We start from the raw sequence: 15,569 nt of genomic DNA on the forward strand, positions 1-15,569 counted from the left end.
CCCTTTGGAGACGGAAATCTGCAGTTCCTACCTCGTCTTGGCTATGTGACTCCATGCCCAAAGCCATTTGATTGACTCTTACCTGCCCTCTGAATTGATAGAGCAACCTGCTGAGTTAAATTCAAGGAGGTTGCTCACCGCCACCTTCTCGAGAGCAATTAGGGGTGGGTGATAAATGCTGGCCTAGCCAGTGACGGCCACGTTCCATGAATAAGTATTAAAAAAAAATGTTTTTGAAGGAATTCTGATAAATCATGCTCTGATGAAACAGGATTTGTGATTTTGCTCATTATTGTAATACAGGTGCTGATCCTGCTCTATGTTGCTGATTGGATGATTCACTGGATGTGGGGACGGGGCATGGATCCGGATAATTTCTCAATTCCCTATCTGACAGCACTGGGCGACCTGCTGGGGACAGGGTTCCTGGCACTCAGCTTCCACATTCTCTGGTTGATTGGCGATCGAGACACGGATGTTGGTGACTAAAATGAAGGTTCCTCATACAATGGGGAGTAAAATCAACAAGTGCAATGCAATGAAGGTGACTTTAATGAAGCTTTACACAATGGAGACTGTGTTTCGTATGCAGCCCAGGTGCAGCACCCAATGAAGATACTGCTTAATCAGGAGAGGTCGCAATGGAATCTCTGCTGTGTGCTAAAACTGAATTCTGCAGCAGGGAAACACATGGTAAACTGGATACTGACTTCAGAACTGAAAGCTGCTAATTTGATTTAAAAGTGGTTAATTTTTTTTGTACAAGGAGATGCGACCTGTTATTTGGACTTTGAGAACTATATCGTTTTTTTTTTCTCAAATGCAAAGAACAATCTTCCTGAGATATTCTGTTGTCTCAGTTGGTCGTCTGAGGGGATATTCTGGAATAACAGGGTGGGTTGTATATTTTACACTTTTTTTTTTAAAAAGGGACAATTCACTGAGCATGGTCAGTGTCACAGGTGCATTGTGCAAGTGTGCTTCATCTACATTGCTGGATGTGGAAGAAGAGCCTATAATGTATCTAGCTTATTTATTTATATATAATATATATATAATATATATAACATATGTTATATACAATATAGTATATTATATATAAGCTATATATAATATATATAATGTATATGTAAATATACATTTTCATTGCCTGTTTGTTATAAACTACCAGATCTGAAGTAGGCAACGCTTACAATCATGTCTATGCTCCGAATGAATTATTTATCCCCTGTCCACATCTGATTGGTTGTCCAACATAGACCTGGTCTTGGAGTAGATGGAGAAGCTCCCCTGAATGCTTGTAACTGCTTTTGTTCCACCTTTGCACAATTAAACCTGGGCCTTTACCTCTCTTGAAACGCATCCAACTGATCCATGCTAAAGTAGAAAGTAATCAGCTGCAGCCGGCCGAGCGTGGGTACAGAGAGCAGGCCCGACTCAAATTAGCGGTTGTACAGCTGCAAAATGATTTGATTTCTTTTGTCATTAAGATAGTTTAATACCCTCCTTGGGCTGGACTCTAGGCTCTGGTCTAGATGTAGAATTTTAGGACAATAGGTTTCATTTATATTGTGAAATGACTGAGCGTTATAGCATTTAACCAATAAGTGCCCAGCAAAATGTTAACGTCTATTTGTTTGGAGCCAGAGTTGTCACTACTGGCTGCCTGTGGAAGAGATTTGTGCTGCTCTCAGTAGCTACTTCTAATGACTGTCAACTTATGCCATACAACTTCTCTATTGACCTAAATTAAGTTATTTGATTTCTCATGTGCACAGAGTTCAGAATTGTCCTTGAAGCCTCTTGATTTTAAACAAAAGAAAATTAATGGTAACCCAGGCAATATTACTTGCTCAACAAACTAGTTTGAATGCTTAGCTGTCTTGGAGCTATCTGTGACTTCTTGTCACACGGCCCAACTGTGAGGTATTTCTAAATTGGACTTCACTTTTTTAAAAAAACTGACAAAACACTGAAATCATTCAGCAGACCAAGTTAGTCCCTTGAGAAAGGCATATTGGTCACATGACCAAAATTGTACCACAAAATTACTGTTGCTTTCAGTAGGAACTGAAATCCTCAATTAAGTATATCCTGACCCAATGACTGTGCACAGTGGTCTGTTGGTAGTTGAGCCAGTAGTGCAACTGATTTTGGTAAATCTAGAATTGATTTTTAAAAAATATGTTTTAACAAAGATTAAATAAAAATCTGGAAAACATGTATCTCTCAGTCTCTGCTATACTATCATTGTTTAAGGGATCTGTCACAGTGAACCCATTACATATCCCTTTTTTTAATATTGCACTTTTTCCTTATTTTATCATGTAGTGAAAAGCACAAGATGAGAATAGTGCTTGGAGCTTCAAATGTAGTCTGCAAGTTTTACAACTTTTCCTCATTTTCTTGTCCCAACTGATTTACGGTGTTGTTTGTAGGTGTTTGTTTCAATACTTTGGACAAGATAGTATCATAGTTTAGCTCTAATATCGCCAATGACTCCATCAGTTTCTCTGTCCTCTGTTAATGTGCCAGGAAGTGCATTTCAATTGTGCAGCGAAGGATTTTTTTTCTCCCCTTTAGTCACTTTTGTGACTAGAGCCTCCTCTCCTGGTCTCGATCTGAAATCAGAAGGCTACTTCCAAAATATTTAGTTAACTTTAAATAGTTTAAGCTCTTAAAGACATGAAAAGCTTTACCAAAAGTCACACCAAAAATTACATGTAATTATTTCTATCGTACCGTGACTTCTCTTAAAAAGAGAAATTCCTATTGAAAGGAATCCAATTTTTGTAAATCAGTTGAACACTAAATATAATGTCACTAAAATCTTCACTGTGAATAGTGTAATGTGCGTATGCACATTACAGGTTATCATAAGCTGGAGCCACCTGTGATGGATGTTGTTATGACGGGTCATGGAGCAGTGTGCTGCTTTGATCCAGTCAGTCCAAGATTATCTCAACCTTCCTGGCAACCTCAACTCATTCATAGTTGAAAGCACCTTTGGATGTGATTCCTGCTGCACCTCATCTTTGTAGCAATATGTCAGGTGACTCTTAATTTCTGCAGTGCACAAAGATTTGGACTGTAAGAATCTACGATGTCCGCACATAGTGAATTAGTCACTTTATTCCCAGTTCCTGATTGACCTAGACGCTTTGTTTAAAAATTCTGAAATAATCATGCCATGATGGCTCTTTTCCCATTTTCTGAACAAAGCTATATTTATACTAAAAAATTCAGTTTCACTTTGATATTTTAAAAACAGCTACAAAAAAATGTCCCTGAGCGTCTTTCCGACAAACAATGCGACTCTCAAACTGTACTGAGGAGCACTCTGTAACAGTATGTAAATATTTTGACCGGTCGTTAACTCTTTATGAAAGATTTGAATCTATGTAATGAATGATTGCACACTCGATACAAAATGATCAGATGAAGTGTTTAATTATTTTATTTTGCAAGACCAGAATATATTTTAAAATTGTTTAAGGCCATGTGCTCTCCTTGGCTTTTTGACTGCTGTATTAAAAGAGAGAAAATTGCCAACATAATTCTGTGATTCTTCGGTTCGTTGGTGACAGCCGATCAACCCAAGGTGAAGAAAATCAGGACAACGGCACTGAATCTGCTAGTTCACCATTGTTGACATGCTCAAATAGAAAATGTATTCAGTGCAATTGTTGAGTAGGTTTTAAGACTAACTCCCCTCAGAAGAAAAGGTCACATTTCGTTATCGGTTTTTTAACTGTAGCATTTGTCTTTTGTTTTGTATGCACTTGTTGTTTTTTCTGTGGAATGTGATCTATAAAATGCAAAAAAAAGTATGGCCTAATCATAATGTTTGTACCAAGAGCAAGCTGCATTTGTTTAGTCCTAACTTCATTCTTGTACTCTGAATGGAATTTCTTCCAGATCCGGCTCTGTTGTGCTCAGTGTTCTGATCCAGTTTCCTGCACAGTATGTCCAAAATTAATATTTATATTCTAAATTGCCAAGATGTGAACATCCTGGGAGTCTGTATTTGCTAAAATAAAATGTCATACAATGATGAAATGCCTTTATTTTATTTTTGCCTTTTTTTCCCCCCTTTGTCGCTTTTAAGATTGTTGCATTAAACAATTATTATACCTTCTGGCAATGGAAATTCCAATGTGTCAACCATGCATTTTGTATCATTACTAGGAAGTCCAAGCATAACTTGTTTTAGGTTGCTAGGATTCTGATAGAGATGCACATTGGAATTTGTGTAGTCACTTCTTCCTTGCAATTCCGTCCCTCTTTTCTTGAAGATGTCTTCCAGTAGAATAAGGTTCAACTAATGCCAAAAACACTGCCCAGGTGGACATTTTTCATGTGTGAAGATGGACAGCGAGTGTGACCAAGCTATGCTACTGGAAGTGGAGCCTTCAAAATGAAATTGATTGATTTTTTGTTAGGTAAGAGTACCAAGGAATACAGAGCAAAGGCAGGAGCATGGAGTTGAGGTGCTTATCAGCCATGATCTATCTGAATGACAGAACAGGTTGAGGAGCTGAATGGCCTACTCCTGTTCCTAATGTTAGAATATATCCACCAACAAAGCCAAATCCACACATATGGATCTTCCAGCAAGACCCAAGGGATAGTATCTGGTAATAGGAAACCGGCTGAATCATTTTCAGCCCTATCCACAGCAATGCCAGTTGTAGCAGTCTTACTGCTAGCATAGTAGCAGACAGTAAACATGGGGCTTTCTGGTTTAAATTAGCTTAATGCTGCACTGGGCAGCAAGTATACCAGCTATGCTGTTGAACAGCTTGTGAAGACCTGGAGAAACTTCCGCACTCAGTACTGGAAAAACAAACATTGGTTGCAATATTGGTAGGAATTCAAGTTTAAGGTGGGTACAAAGCAGCCAATGCCTACTGTTCTCTCCTCATTGCTGATAATACCCTTCAAGGAGGGTGAAATATTGACAGCAAGCAAGTAAAACTGATAGAACAGATCTGTTTTAGAGAGCAGTTCTGCATATCTGAGTTGCTCATTTCGCCCTGTCTCACTGAACGGATGGGCACAGTGAATAATTTACAAAAACGCAAATCGTGATTAATGAGTTCTGATTGGAGTAGCTCTTGTTGCTACTCAGCAATTAAAAGGTTTGAAAGTACATTCCACCACATCTTAATGGTATGCAGTGCGGCCCCAAAGTGCTGTAGCACCATATAGCTGGAATGTCTAATTTAATTTCTGTGTCTAGGTAATTTTTGTAGATATTCTAACATAAAGAGACAAAGACCTGGAAATAAGGCAGATCTGTTGGCATCTGAAAGCAGAAGTTAACACTTTTGGTTGAGTTCTTTTATGCGAATTGAAAAAGGAAGAAGCAGAGCTTCTAAATGCTAACTTGTCTTTATAACCAGGTCAAACTTTTGATTGTATAGTGCCTTTAACAAAAAATGTCCCCAGGCACTTCACAGTAGCATTGTAAAGCAAAATTTGACACCGAGCCACATAAGGAGACATCAGGGCAGATAACCAAAAACTTGGTCAGAGTTATGTTTTAAGAACCTTCTTAAAGGAGGAAAAATAAGCAAAGATGTTTCAGGAGGGAGTTTCAAAGCTTAGGGCCTTGGCAGCTAAAGGCATAGCTGTCAATGGTGGAGGTATTCAAATTGGGAGTCCTCGAGGCCAGAATTAGAGGAGTGTGGGTATCTCAGTGGGTTATGGGGCTGGAGGAGATTAGAGATGGGAAGGGTGTGGCCATGGAGGGACTTGAAAACAAGGGTGCCAATTTTAAAAACCATTTTGCTGCTTAATTGGGCACCAATCCAAGTCAGTGAGGGTGAGTGAATGGGACTTGGTGCGAGTTAGTTCACAGGCTGGTGATAACAGCCCTGCTCTGTTTCATGCTTTCATTTGAGATTTCCAGCATTCATGAGGTTTTAATGCTTAAATTTTATATTCAGATCCAGCTGCTCTTGCAGTGCGATCATGGAGCTGCTACTGGTGTAGCTTTCTCCTTTGCTGCTTCAGATCCCTGCACTTATGACACATGCATAGCTGACAACTCAGTGGTCACCCAGTGCAGAGGGGAGTGGACAAATCGGAGGACCTCCTCATCGGTTTGCCCCTAGGCCAGGGTAAGTTGGCCATCCACAGCAGGTTGGATGCAGCTCATGGGGTGGTTGGCTGCCTGCCTGCCTCTCTTCTGGGGTCTTCTCCATGGCCTAGAGACCCTGGAGATGGAGCATGCAGGTTGGTATGCTAGGGGCCTTCCACACCAGTGGGGACTGGAGTGCAGTGCAGCCACCAGTAACAATGCTAATTTCATAAGTTTTTCCTTGTTTTACTTATATGGTTTAGTTCTTTATTAGTTTTGCCCATCTAAAAAAGGAGACACTTTGGGTTTGGTTTCATACTGGGGAAACCCAGTGTCTATTGGTTTATTTAGAAAAGGCATATCTTTTTTATTTCTTTTTCTCACTGACATCAACTTGCAATTATGTAGCCTCTGTAAAAACAAAATTTACCCCTCCCGCTTCACAGTGGCATAAGGAAAATCAGCTGCTGAGCCAAAGAAAGAAAGATTAGGAAGGTTGACAAAAAGCTTGGCCAGATGTGAGTCTTGAAGGGGGCAGAAAGTGAAAAGGTGAAAAAATTTAGGGAGGGAATTTCAGAGTTTGGGGCCAAGGCAAGAATGACTATTTCAAAGGCAGATTGGCTGACGTAGGTAATGATAAGGATGGGGTGGTGTTACGACTGAGATGGGAGGAGTGCGCTGTCTTCTAGTTCCACTTCTCCACAGGTCACAACATATGTTTAAATATTTACCCAGTTACTGATATGGTCGATCATATACTCTACTCTTTATCACAGAATAAAATACACCAACCAGGTTTCTTTAATAAACAACAAAATTATCAGTTTATTATAAAACAAGACTTATCCAGTAATGAAGCAAAGCATTAACACAGATTGAAATATTGAAAGTTCCCCTTTTAAAAACACCACACAAAAATTCTCACACACACTAAAAAAAAATAAAGAAATTCTCTCTGCAGAGGCCTTTTACAAAAGAAAGACCAAAAAAAAGAATACTTTGGCCAAATACTTGCTAATTCTTGAAGAAAAACAGAGAAGATATGTACGATGTCAGTTGTCCCATTTGGTCTGACGTCAGGGAATATGGAGACGGTCACTGGGATCTTTTCAGAAACAGTTCATTCTGGAGATGTCGAGAATTAGTCTGGTAGGCTTTCCAGGAGGAATATGGCGTTAGGGGGTTCAGTTATCACTCTGGATTTGCAGGGTTTTTTCAAAGAGGTAGAGAAAGGAGTTGGCATTTTCTCCGGGTCTCTGAGAGAGGTGCAGGAAAGATGAACTGGGAGTTTCATTTTCAGCAGGCTATCAAACCAACTGCTTTGCAACACTGACCACACCCTAACTGAACCAAAACAATATCTCAGAAGCGAAACCAATTCCTGACCCTCATAAATCTTGACATGTTACTTCTCTGTAAATATCTTCCCCAAGTCACCAAAGTTTCTGTTGTTTATTGGCCTTAAGGCATGTGATATCCAGTAAAGGTTTGTTTTCAAACAAGACCTTTCAGTGAAATTTCAACACTAAACAAAGTCCAGCATCTGTGATATCTTCAGCCTTCCATAATGAATCCATTTCCACAATTTAAATATGAGTCCTCAAAAAATATTTAACAAAAATGGAGGTACTTTCATAACTTTTCCATCCTTGGAGGAATGAAATGCCATTTTTAAATGTGTTTCATTACAAAGTATGGAAAAACAACATGAAAAAGAATACTAAAACACATTTACACACTCATTCTCATTCACTCTTTACCTGTTGCTAATACAATTCTTTGCATTCGGATAACTCAAAGAAAAGTTAAATCCCAGACAAAGCATCTGCAATTACATTATATTGCCCCGCAATGTGAATAATCCATCAGTGATAATGTTGCTGTAGTAAATGCCATTGAAATAGTCTGGCATTCTGGTTTTTAAATTTTTTCACAAAGGCTAGGGGGTTATGATCAGTATATACCAGTGTCTCTCTGTAGTCGTGGTGGACATATACTTCAAAATGCTTAAAAGCTTGTAATAAACCCAGCCCTTTTTCCACTGTTGAGTATCTCTTTTGATGTCAATTTAGCTTTTTGGAAAAGTATCCACTGGCCTTTCTATGCCTAATTCATCATCTTGTAAAAGGACTGCACCAACCCCCAGGTCACTAGCATCAATTGCTACCTTGAAGGGCTTAGTGAAATTTGGGGCAGCCAACACTGGTTCAGTAATCAAAATGGCTTTCAGCCTCTCAAAAGATGTTTGGCACTCCCCTGACCACACTACCTTGGTTTTCTTTCTTTGAAGAAAATCCAACAGTGGAGCAGCTATAGCACAGAAATTTGGTACAAACTTGCGAGAGAAACCACACATCCCCAAAAACCTCATGATTTCTTGCTTAGTCCTGGGGTAGGGAACTCCACCAATGCCTGCACGTTTGCTGTTCTTGGCAATTGTTGTCCTTGCCCTACTATATGTCTGAAGTAGGTTACCCGTGCTTTTGCAAATTCACTTTTGGCAAGGTTTATCACTAAATCAGCTAATTGTAATTTTCTAAACAGAGCTTCTAGTTATTCCAAGCTGTCCTTCCAAGTGTCACTGAATGCCAGCACATCATCAAGGTAAACCACACAGTTAGGAACACTGGCTACCTCTTGGTTCATTAGTCTCTGAAAAGTGGCTGGGGCATTTTTTAGCCCAAATGGCATCACTCGGCATGAGAAAAGACCATCTGGTGTGACAAAGACTGATATTTCTTTAGCTCGGAGTGTTAAAGGAACTTGCCAGTATTCCTTTAACAAATCTATTTTTGTAAGAAACGTGGCACTTCTCACTCTGTCAATACAATCTTCCAAGCGAGGAATTGGGTAGGAGTTTGCTTTTGTTACTGCATTAACCTTTCTATAGTCTATGCCGAATCCAGTTGAACCATCAGGTTTAGGTGCTAACATGACTGGGGAACTCCAGCTGCTTTGACTGGGTTCAATTAGATGGTTTTCCAACAAGTATGGGATTTCTGCTTTTACCTAGGCCTGTTTCTCTGGACTTAAGCAATAAGGATGCTGTTTTATAGGAAAGGGTTCCCTTACATCTACATCATGTATGGCTAAGTTTGTACATCCTGGTTTGTCCCTACAGACTCATTTACATGCTGTGAGTAGCCTTGTTAGCTCTTCTCATTCAACATCTAAGTATGAAAGTATAGTGTCTAATCTCCCTAACAATTCAGTATTAGCTAACCAGATAATAGGAGGTTCAATTTGAGAATTGTCTAGGCCTCCTTCTGCTTCATCCTCACTATCCCTTTCATCATTCACTGTCCCTACTACCTGACATATCTGTGCTTGCTTATCCTCCTACCAGCAATGATATTGTTTCAACATATTGATATGACACAGCCGATTCTTTCTCCGGCGATTTGGGGTGTCAATCAAATAATTTGCTCTACCAATTCTTTTGACCACTTTATACGGACCACTGAAACATGCTTTCAGCAGTTCACCCTGTAAATACGAACACCTCATCCCCTGGTTGAAACCTTCAGGTCTTGGCATGCTTGTCTGTCCATTTCTTCATGGTTGTTTGGGAAGCTTTTAGGTGTTCCTGAGCCACTTTGCAGGTTCTCGTGAGCTGCTCCCGGAACACGGATACATAATCTAACACAGAAGATTTGTCCCTCTGTTCTAAAAACCTTTCTTTGATTAGTTTAGAGGACCTCTTATCTCACGTGCATAAACTAATTCAAAAGGACTAAAACTGGTAGACTCATTACGTGAATCCCTAGGGGCAAACAAAAGAAATCCGAGCCCTTTATCGGAATCATTGCGATATCTATGACAGTATGCCCTGATCATCGTTTTGAAGGTCTGATGGTACCGTTCTAAAGCACCTTGTGACTTTGGGTGGTATGCTGAAGACTTTAACTGTGTTATACCCAGATTATTCATAACTTCCTGGAAAATTTTAGACATAAAATTGGAACCTTGACCCGACTGAATCTCAATCGGTATTCCATATATAGTGAAGAACTAGGTTAACTTCTCTACTACTACCTTAGCATAAATTGTTCTCTAGGGAATGGCCTCTGGAAACCACGTAGCCATACTCATGATAGTGAGTATATATTGGTGTCCCACTTTTGTTGGACAGCACAGAAGAAGGCCATTCTGCCCATCATGCCTGTGCCAGCTATTTGAACCATGAAAACTATACAGGCATTTCCCATTGAAAATAAAGTGCATAAAAAGATGTGTTGCCGCATTATCCAAATCCTCTAAAAAAAATCCTCAAAAACTGGTGTGAGATTTAGAGGTGCCGGTTTTACAGCAGTTTGGTTTTCCCACAACATGGCACATATGGCACGTTTTACAAAACTGCACCACGTCCTTGGAAAGACCTGGCCAGTAAAAATGCCAACATATACGTGATTGGGTCTTCCAGATCTCCACATGTCCCGCCATATGAATTCCATACGCTATCCTTAATATTTCCCGACAATACTTGGGCAGTACCATTATCTTGTGAACAACTGTCCGTTCTTTGTCCGCAGGTCTGAAGAGGTCTCCACTTCCTCATCAGAATCCCATTTTTAATATAATAGCCTTCCGGGACTCCCTTTGCTTCAGCTTCAGTTAGAGTCAATTGTGCTACTTTACTTAACTCTGGATCAGCTTGCTGAGCCTTGATCAGAGAAGATTTACTGAACATTTCCTTCAGATTTTCCATATCCCCAAAGAAAGTTTCAGATATTCGGTTATCTGTCTGTGGTGCCAATCTGACCTCCGACAATGGAACTTGTTCAGCCATTGCTCAGGTCACTACACACGAAGGAAAAATTCCTGGAACCTTTTCCTGCATCTGTTCTGTCGCTTTGACTTCACTTGGTCTTTCAGTGACAACTGGAGAAGCTACTACCTACACTCCAGCCAAATCATTCCCCAGGAGTAGGTCAACTCTATCTACAGGCGAACTATGGACAACTCCTACAGTTACTGTTCCAGACATTAGGTCACACTCCAAGTGCACCTGATACAAACGTACTGGTATATATTCCTTGCTGATACCATTCACTAAAACCTTGGCATTCAATGCGCTCACTGGTGGAAAAGTTATGCCTTTCCCTAGCAAAAGAGTTTGGGTGGCTCCTGTATCCCTAAGTATAACTATCGGTTTACCTGCCTCACTTGAGAGATAAAGAGTTACTTTTCCTTCAGACATGAATTCCCTATAACTCTCAGGTATCTCGTTCACATCCCCCACACTCAGAGCGGTTTTTGTACTTGGCCTTACAGCTGCAGTCAGAGCTACAGATTGATCTGTTGTACTGTCGGTCAGGGCCCCTTTCTGTACATTGGCCTTGTGTAACCCAATAAGTCTTATGGGTTTACACCGCAACTTCCAGCATTCTGCACAAATGTGTCCCACCTTGTGGCAATGGTAACACTTAGGCTTGAAGACCTCACTTGCACCCTCAGCATCATCCTTTGTGGCCTGAGGAGGACATCCCGGGGCGTTCTCAGGCGTCCCTTCTTGTCCCCAGCTACTTGCCTTCCTTTTAGCCTCTATCCTTTGTGGGTTTGTAGGGATGACGGACAAAGAGTTTCGGCTTGTAAACAAGCTCATAATCATCAGTGATCTCAGCTGCCTGTCTGGCTGGCTGTTGGAACCTTCTGGTTCTCTACATGGGTTCTTACTAATGAAGGGAGAGAATTTTTAAGTTCTTCCAAGAGAATTATTTCCCTAAGGTTCTCATACGTGGTCTCTACCTTTAATGCCCGCATCCAATGATCAAAATGAATTTGCTTTACCCTCTCAGATTCTATATAAGTCTGCCCAGGCTGTCTCCGGAGGTTCCGAAATTTCTGCCTAAAGACTTCAGGGACTAACTCATACGCAGCCAGAATAGCCTTTTTTGCCATCTCATAATCTGCAGAGGCCTCCTCAGAAAGCATAGCATAAACTTAATGAGCTCTGCCCATCAACCTGCTTTGCATAAGTAGTGTCCAGCTTTCCTTTGGCCACTTCATCTGTCTGGCTATCTTTTCAAAAGAAATGAAAAATGCCTCTACGTCCCTTTCCTCAAACTTCAGGAGGGTTTGCACAAATTTGAAAAGCTCCCGTGGGCTAGAATCACTTCTTCCTTTACCAAAAGTTCCACTGGAATCAAGGCCACCCCTTTGTCTTAGTTCCAGTTTTTTTTTTAAATTCGAATTCCCTTCCTTCTCTTCCTCTTTCTTTTGCCCTTTCCTCTGTTTCAAGTTCAAGTGTCTTCATTGTCAATTTTCTTTCATGCTCAAGCTCAAGCTTTTTCATGTCTTTTCCTGTTCAAGCTCAAGCTGCTTCATCTGTAACGGAATCCTAGCTAATTCCACAGAACTACCATCTAGATTGCCTTCTTCTTCTTTCAATTATAAATGTTGTGCTATTACTTCAATTATTTCTGCTTTCTAAGCTCCGGGTTTTAACTCTAACCCCAATTTTGCTGCCAATGCTATTAGCCTAACCTTGGTTAAGTTTCTCAAATCACTCAGGAATAAGTCGTCCTTCTCCAAAAATGTCATAGCCGCTGATAAATCCATCCTGTTAATGTAACATTTACTCGAAAGCACAAGAAACCTGTTTTTTCCTTCTCCCCTTTTCAATTGTTATTACCCTACTTACACACCGTCAGCTTTGAGTTATCCCGCACAGAGCCCCCAGTTATATGTTACAACCGAGATGGGAGGTGTGCACTGTCTTTTCTAGTTCCATTTCTCACAGGTCACAACATATATTTAAAAATTTACCCAGTCACCGATACAGTCAATCTTATACTCTTTATCCCAGAATAAAATACACCAACCAGGTTTCTTTAATAAACAACAAAATTATCAGTTTATTATAAAACAGTAACAAAGCAAAGCATTAACACACAGATTGAAATATGAAAGTTCCCTTTTTAAATACCCCACACACAAATTCACATGATTATTTTGAAAAAATAAAGAAATTCTCTCTGCAGAGGCATTTTACAAAAAAAAAAGACAAAAAAGAATACTCTGGCCAAATACTTACTAATTTGTGAAGAAAAACAGGGAAGATATGTAAGGATGTCAGTTGTCCCCTTTGGTCTGGCATCCAGATACATGGAGATGGTCACTGGGATCTTTTCAGAAGCAGTTCGTTCTGGAGATGTCGAGAATTAGTCTGGTAGGCTTTCCAGGAGAAATGTGGCATCAGAAATTTCAGTTATCACACTCTGGATTTGCAGGGTTTTTTCAAAGATGTAGAGAAAGAGGAGCTGACACACTAGATTTCTCTGGGTCTCTTAGAGAGGTGCAGGAAAGATGAGCTGGGAGTTTCTTTTTCAGCAGGCTACTAAACCAATGACTTTTAAACACTGTCCACACCCTAACTGAACCAAAACAATATCTCAGAAGTGAAACCAATTCCTGACCCTCATAAATCTTGACATGTCCCTTCTCTGTAAACATCTTCCCCAAGTCACCAAGGTTTCTGTTGTTTATTGAGCTTAAGGCATGTGTCATCCAGTAAAGGTTTGTTTTCAAACAAGACCTCTCAGTGTCCTTTCAGTGAACTTTCAACAAAAACAAAGTCCAGCATCTATGAAATCTTCAGCCTTCCATAATGAATCCATTTCCACAATTTAAATATGAGTCCTCAAAAAATATTTTTTAAAATGGAGGCACTTTCATAACAGTGGTCATCGGCAATCTTTGCGATGGAGAGAATATAAGATTGAAACCACGGTGAACAGGATGCTGAGGTTATGAAAAGTTTGGTTCAACCTGAGGCAGTGGCCAGGGAGGGGAATGGAGTAGACAATGAGAATAGGGAGTTCCACTGAGCTGGACAGTAGAGGAGATGCGTTGAAGGGTAATATCACTTACTATATTGGAGGTTGCACAGAGGGATAATGCACCATGGTTACAATCATAGTGATACTTGTGAGGGGTTAGGGCCATTTCAGTGCTACAGGAGGAGAGGAAAACTATTGGAGGAATTAAAACAGATGTTGTGCAAAAAAAGATATGCATGCATCTGGGAAGTAAGAATACATTCAAAGACCTTGGAGAAGAAAGAATGTTGGACATGGAGTGGTAGGTAGCATGGAAAGAAGTGTTGAAAGGTGTGTTTTTGAGGAACTGGATTTGCCATTAAGCAGTTAGTATAGAATTATTTGGTTTGCAGAAAATTACCAGGCTTGCTATTTTGTATGTGTGTTTGTTTATTAAAAACTATTCCACAGAGGTTTGAGACGTTTTACATTTTAACCCCTTTTATTCACCCGTCCAATTCTTTTGGTGACTGGTGATCTTAATTTGGATAATTTGAGTTGAAATCTATATTATTTGTTTTACCTTTTTCCCTACTTGTCTGTCTCTTTATTGTATAATGTTCTTTGCCATACTGCTGTAAGTGAAACTGCGTGGTACAGCTGCAACACCATTTTCACTTGTAATAAACAGTAGGAATGAGAATTCTTGTTACTAAGATCTAAAGTAATAAAGAGGATGCATTGGAGAGAAAGATATAAGACAAATTAATGTCCCAATGCATCAGTGAGTATGTGGCTGCATTGTGAACCATTTGCAAGATGCAAAACAGCAACTTGCCAAGGTTCCTTTGACAGGACCTTCCAAACCCACAACCTCTACCACCTGGAAGAACAAGAACAGCAGGCACATGGGAACACCATCTGCAAGTTCCCCTCCAAGTCATATCCTGACTTGGGAGTATATTGCTGTTCCTTCATCGTCACTGGGACAAACTATTGGAACACCCTACCAAACAGCATTGTAGATGTACTTACACCACATGGACTGCAACAGTTCAAGAAGACAGCTCACCACCAGCATCTCAAGGGCAATTAGGGTTGGGCAAATATGAGGTTGAACGTAAGAAATAGGAGCAGGAAAAGACTATTTGGCCCCTTGAGCCTGCTCCACCATTCAATAAGTTCATGGTCGATCTGATTGTGGCCTATCCTCCATAATCCTTGACTCTCTTGTAGATCAAAAGTCTGTCTATTCAAAGACCCAGCCTCCACTGCTCTCTGGGGTAGAGAATTCCAAAGATTATCAACCCCCTGTGAGAAGAACTTCCTCCTCAGCTCCGTATTAAATGGGGGACCCTTATTTTTAAACAGTGCTGCCTTGTTCTAGATTCCCCCATGAGGAGAAACATCCTCTACCCTCTCAGCATCTACCCTGCCAAGCCCCCTCGGTATCTTATATGTTTCAATAAGATCACCTCTCATTTTCCTAAACTGCAATGAGTATAGGCCTAACCTGCTCAACCTTTCCTCATAAGATAATTAAGACAACCCCTTCATCCCAGGAATCAACCCAGTGAACCTTCTCTGAATTGTCTCTAATGCAAGTATATCCCTCCTTAAATAAGGTGACCAAACTGTGTCTCGCCAATGTCCTATACAGTTGTAGCAAGATGTCCCTACTTTTATACTCCATCCCCCTTGTAATAAATGCCAACATTCCACTT

General features: G+C 40.3%; 1 protein-coding gene across 3 annotated transcripts in view; it reads left to right on the plus strand.

The window, feature by feature from the left end:
* The window catches only part of LOC137383939 (solute carrier family 41 member 1-like), a 62,185-nt gene extending 58,126 nt beyond the window's left edge, over window positions 1-4,059 (plus strand). For all 3 annotated transcript variants that reach the window (XM_068057360.1, XM_068057358.1, XM_068057359.1), the window contains exon 11: window positions 304-4,059. In XM_068057360.1, coding sequence (XP_067913461.1) covers window positions 304-489 — 186 coding nt within the window. In that variant the 3' untranslated portion in view covers window positions 490-4,059. The remainder of the gene's footprint in view (window positions 1-303) is intronic.
* Window positions 4,060-15,569: the final 11,510 nt, after the last annotated feature.

This window comes from Heterodontus francisci, chromosome 25, assembly GCF_036365525.1.
Source record: "Heterodontus francisci isolate sHetFra1 chromosome 25, sHetFra1.hap1, whole genome shotgun sequence".
In the NCBI taxonomy this organism is placed as follows: Eukaryota; Metazoa; Chordata; class Chondrichthyes; order Heterodontiformes; family Heterodontidae; genus Heterodontus; species Heterodontus francisci.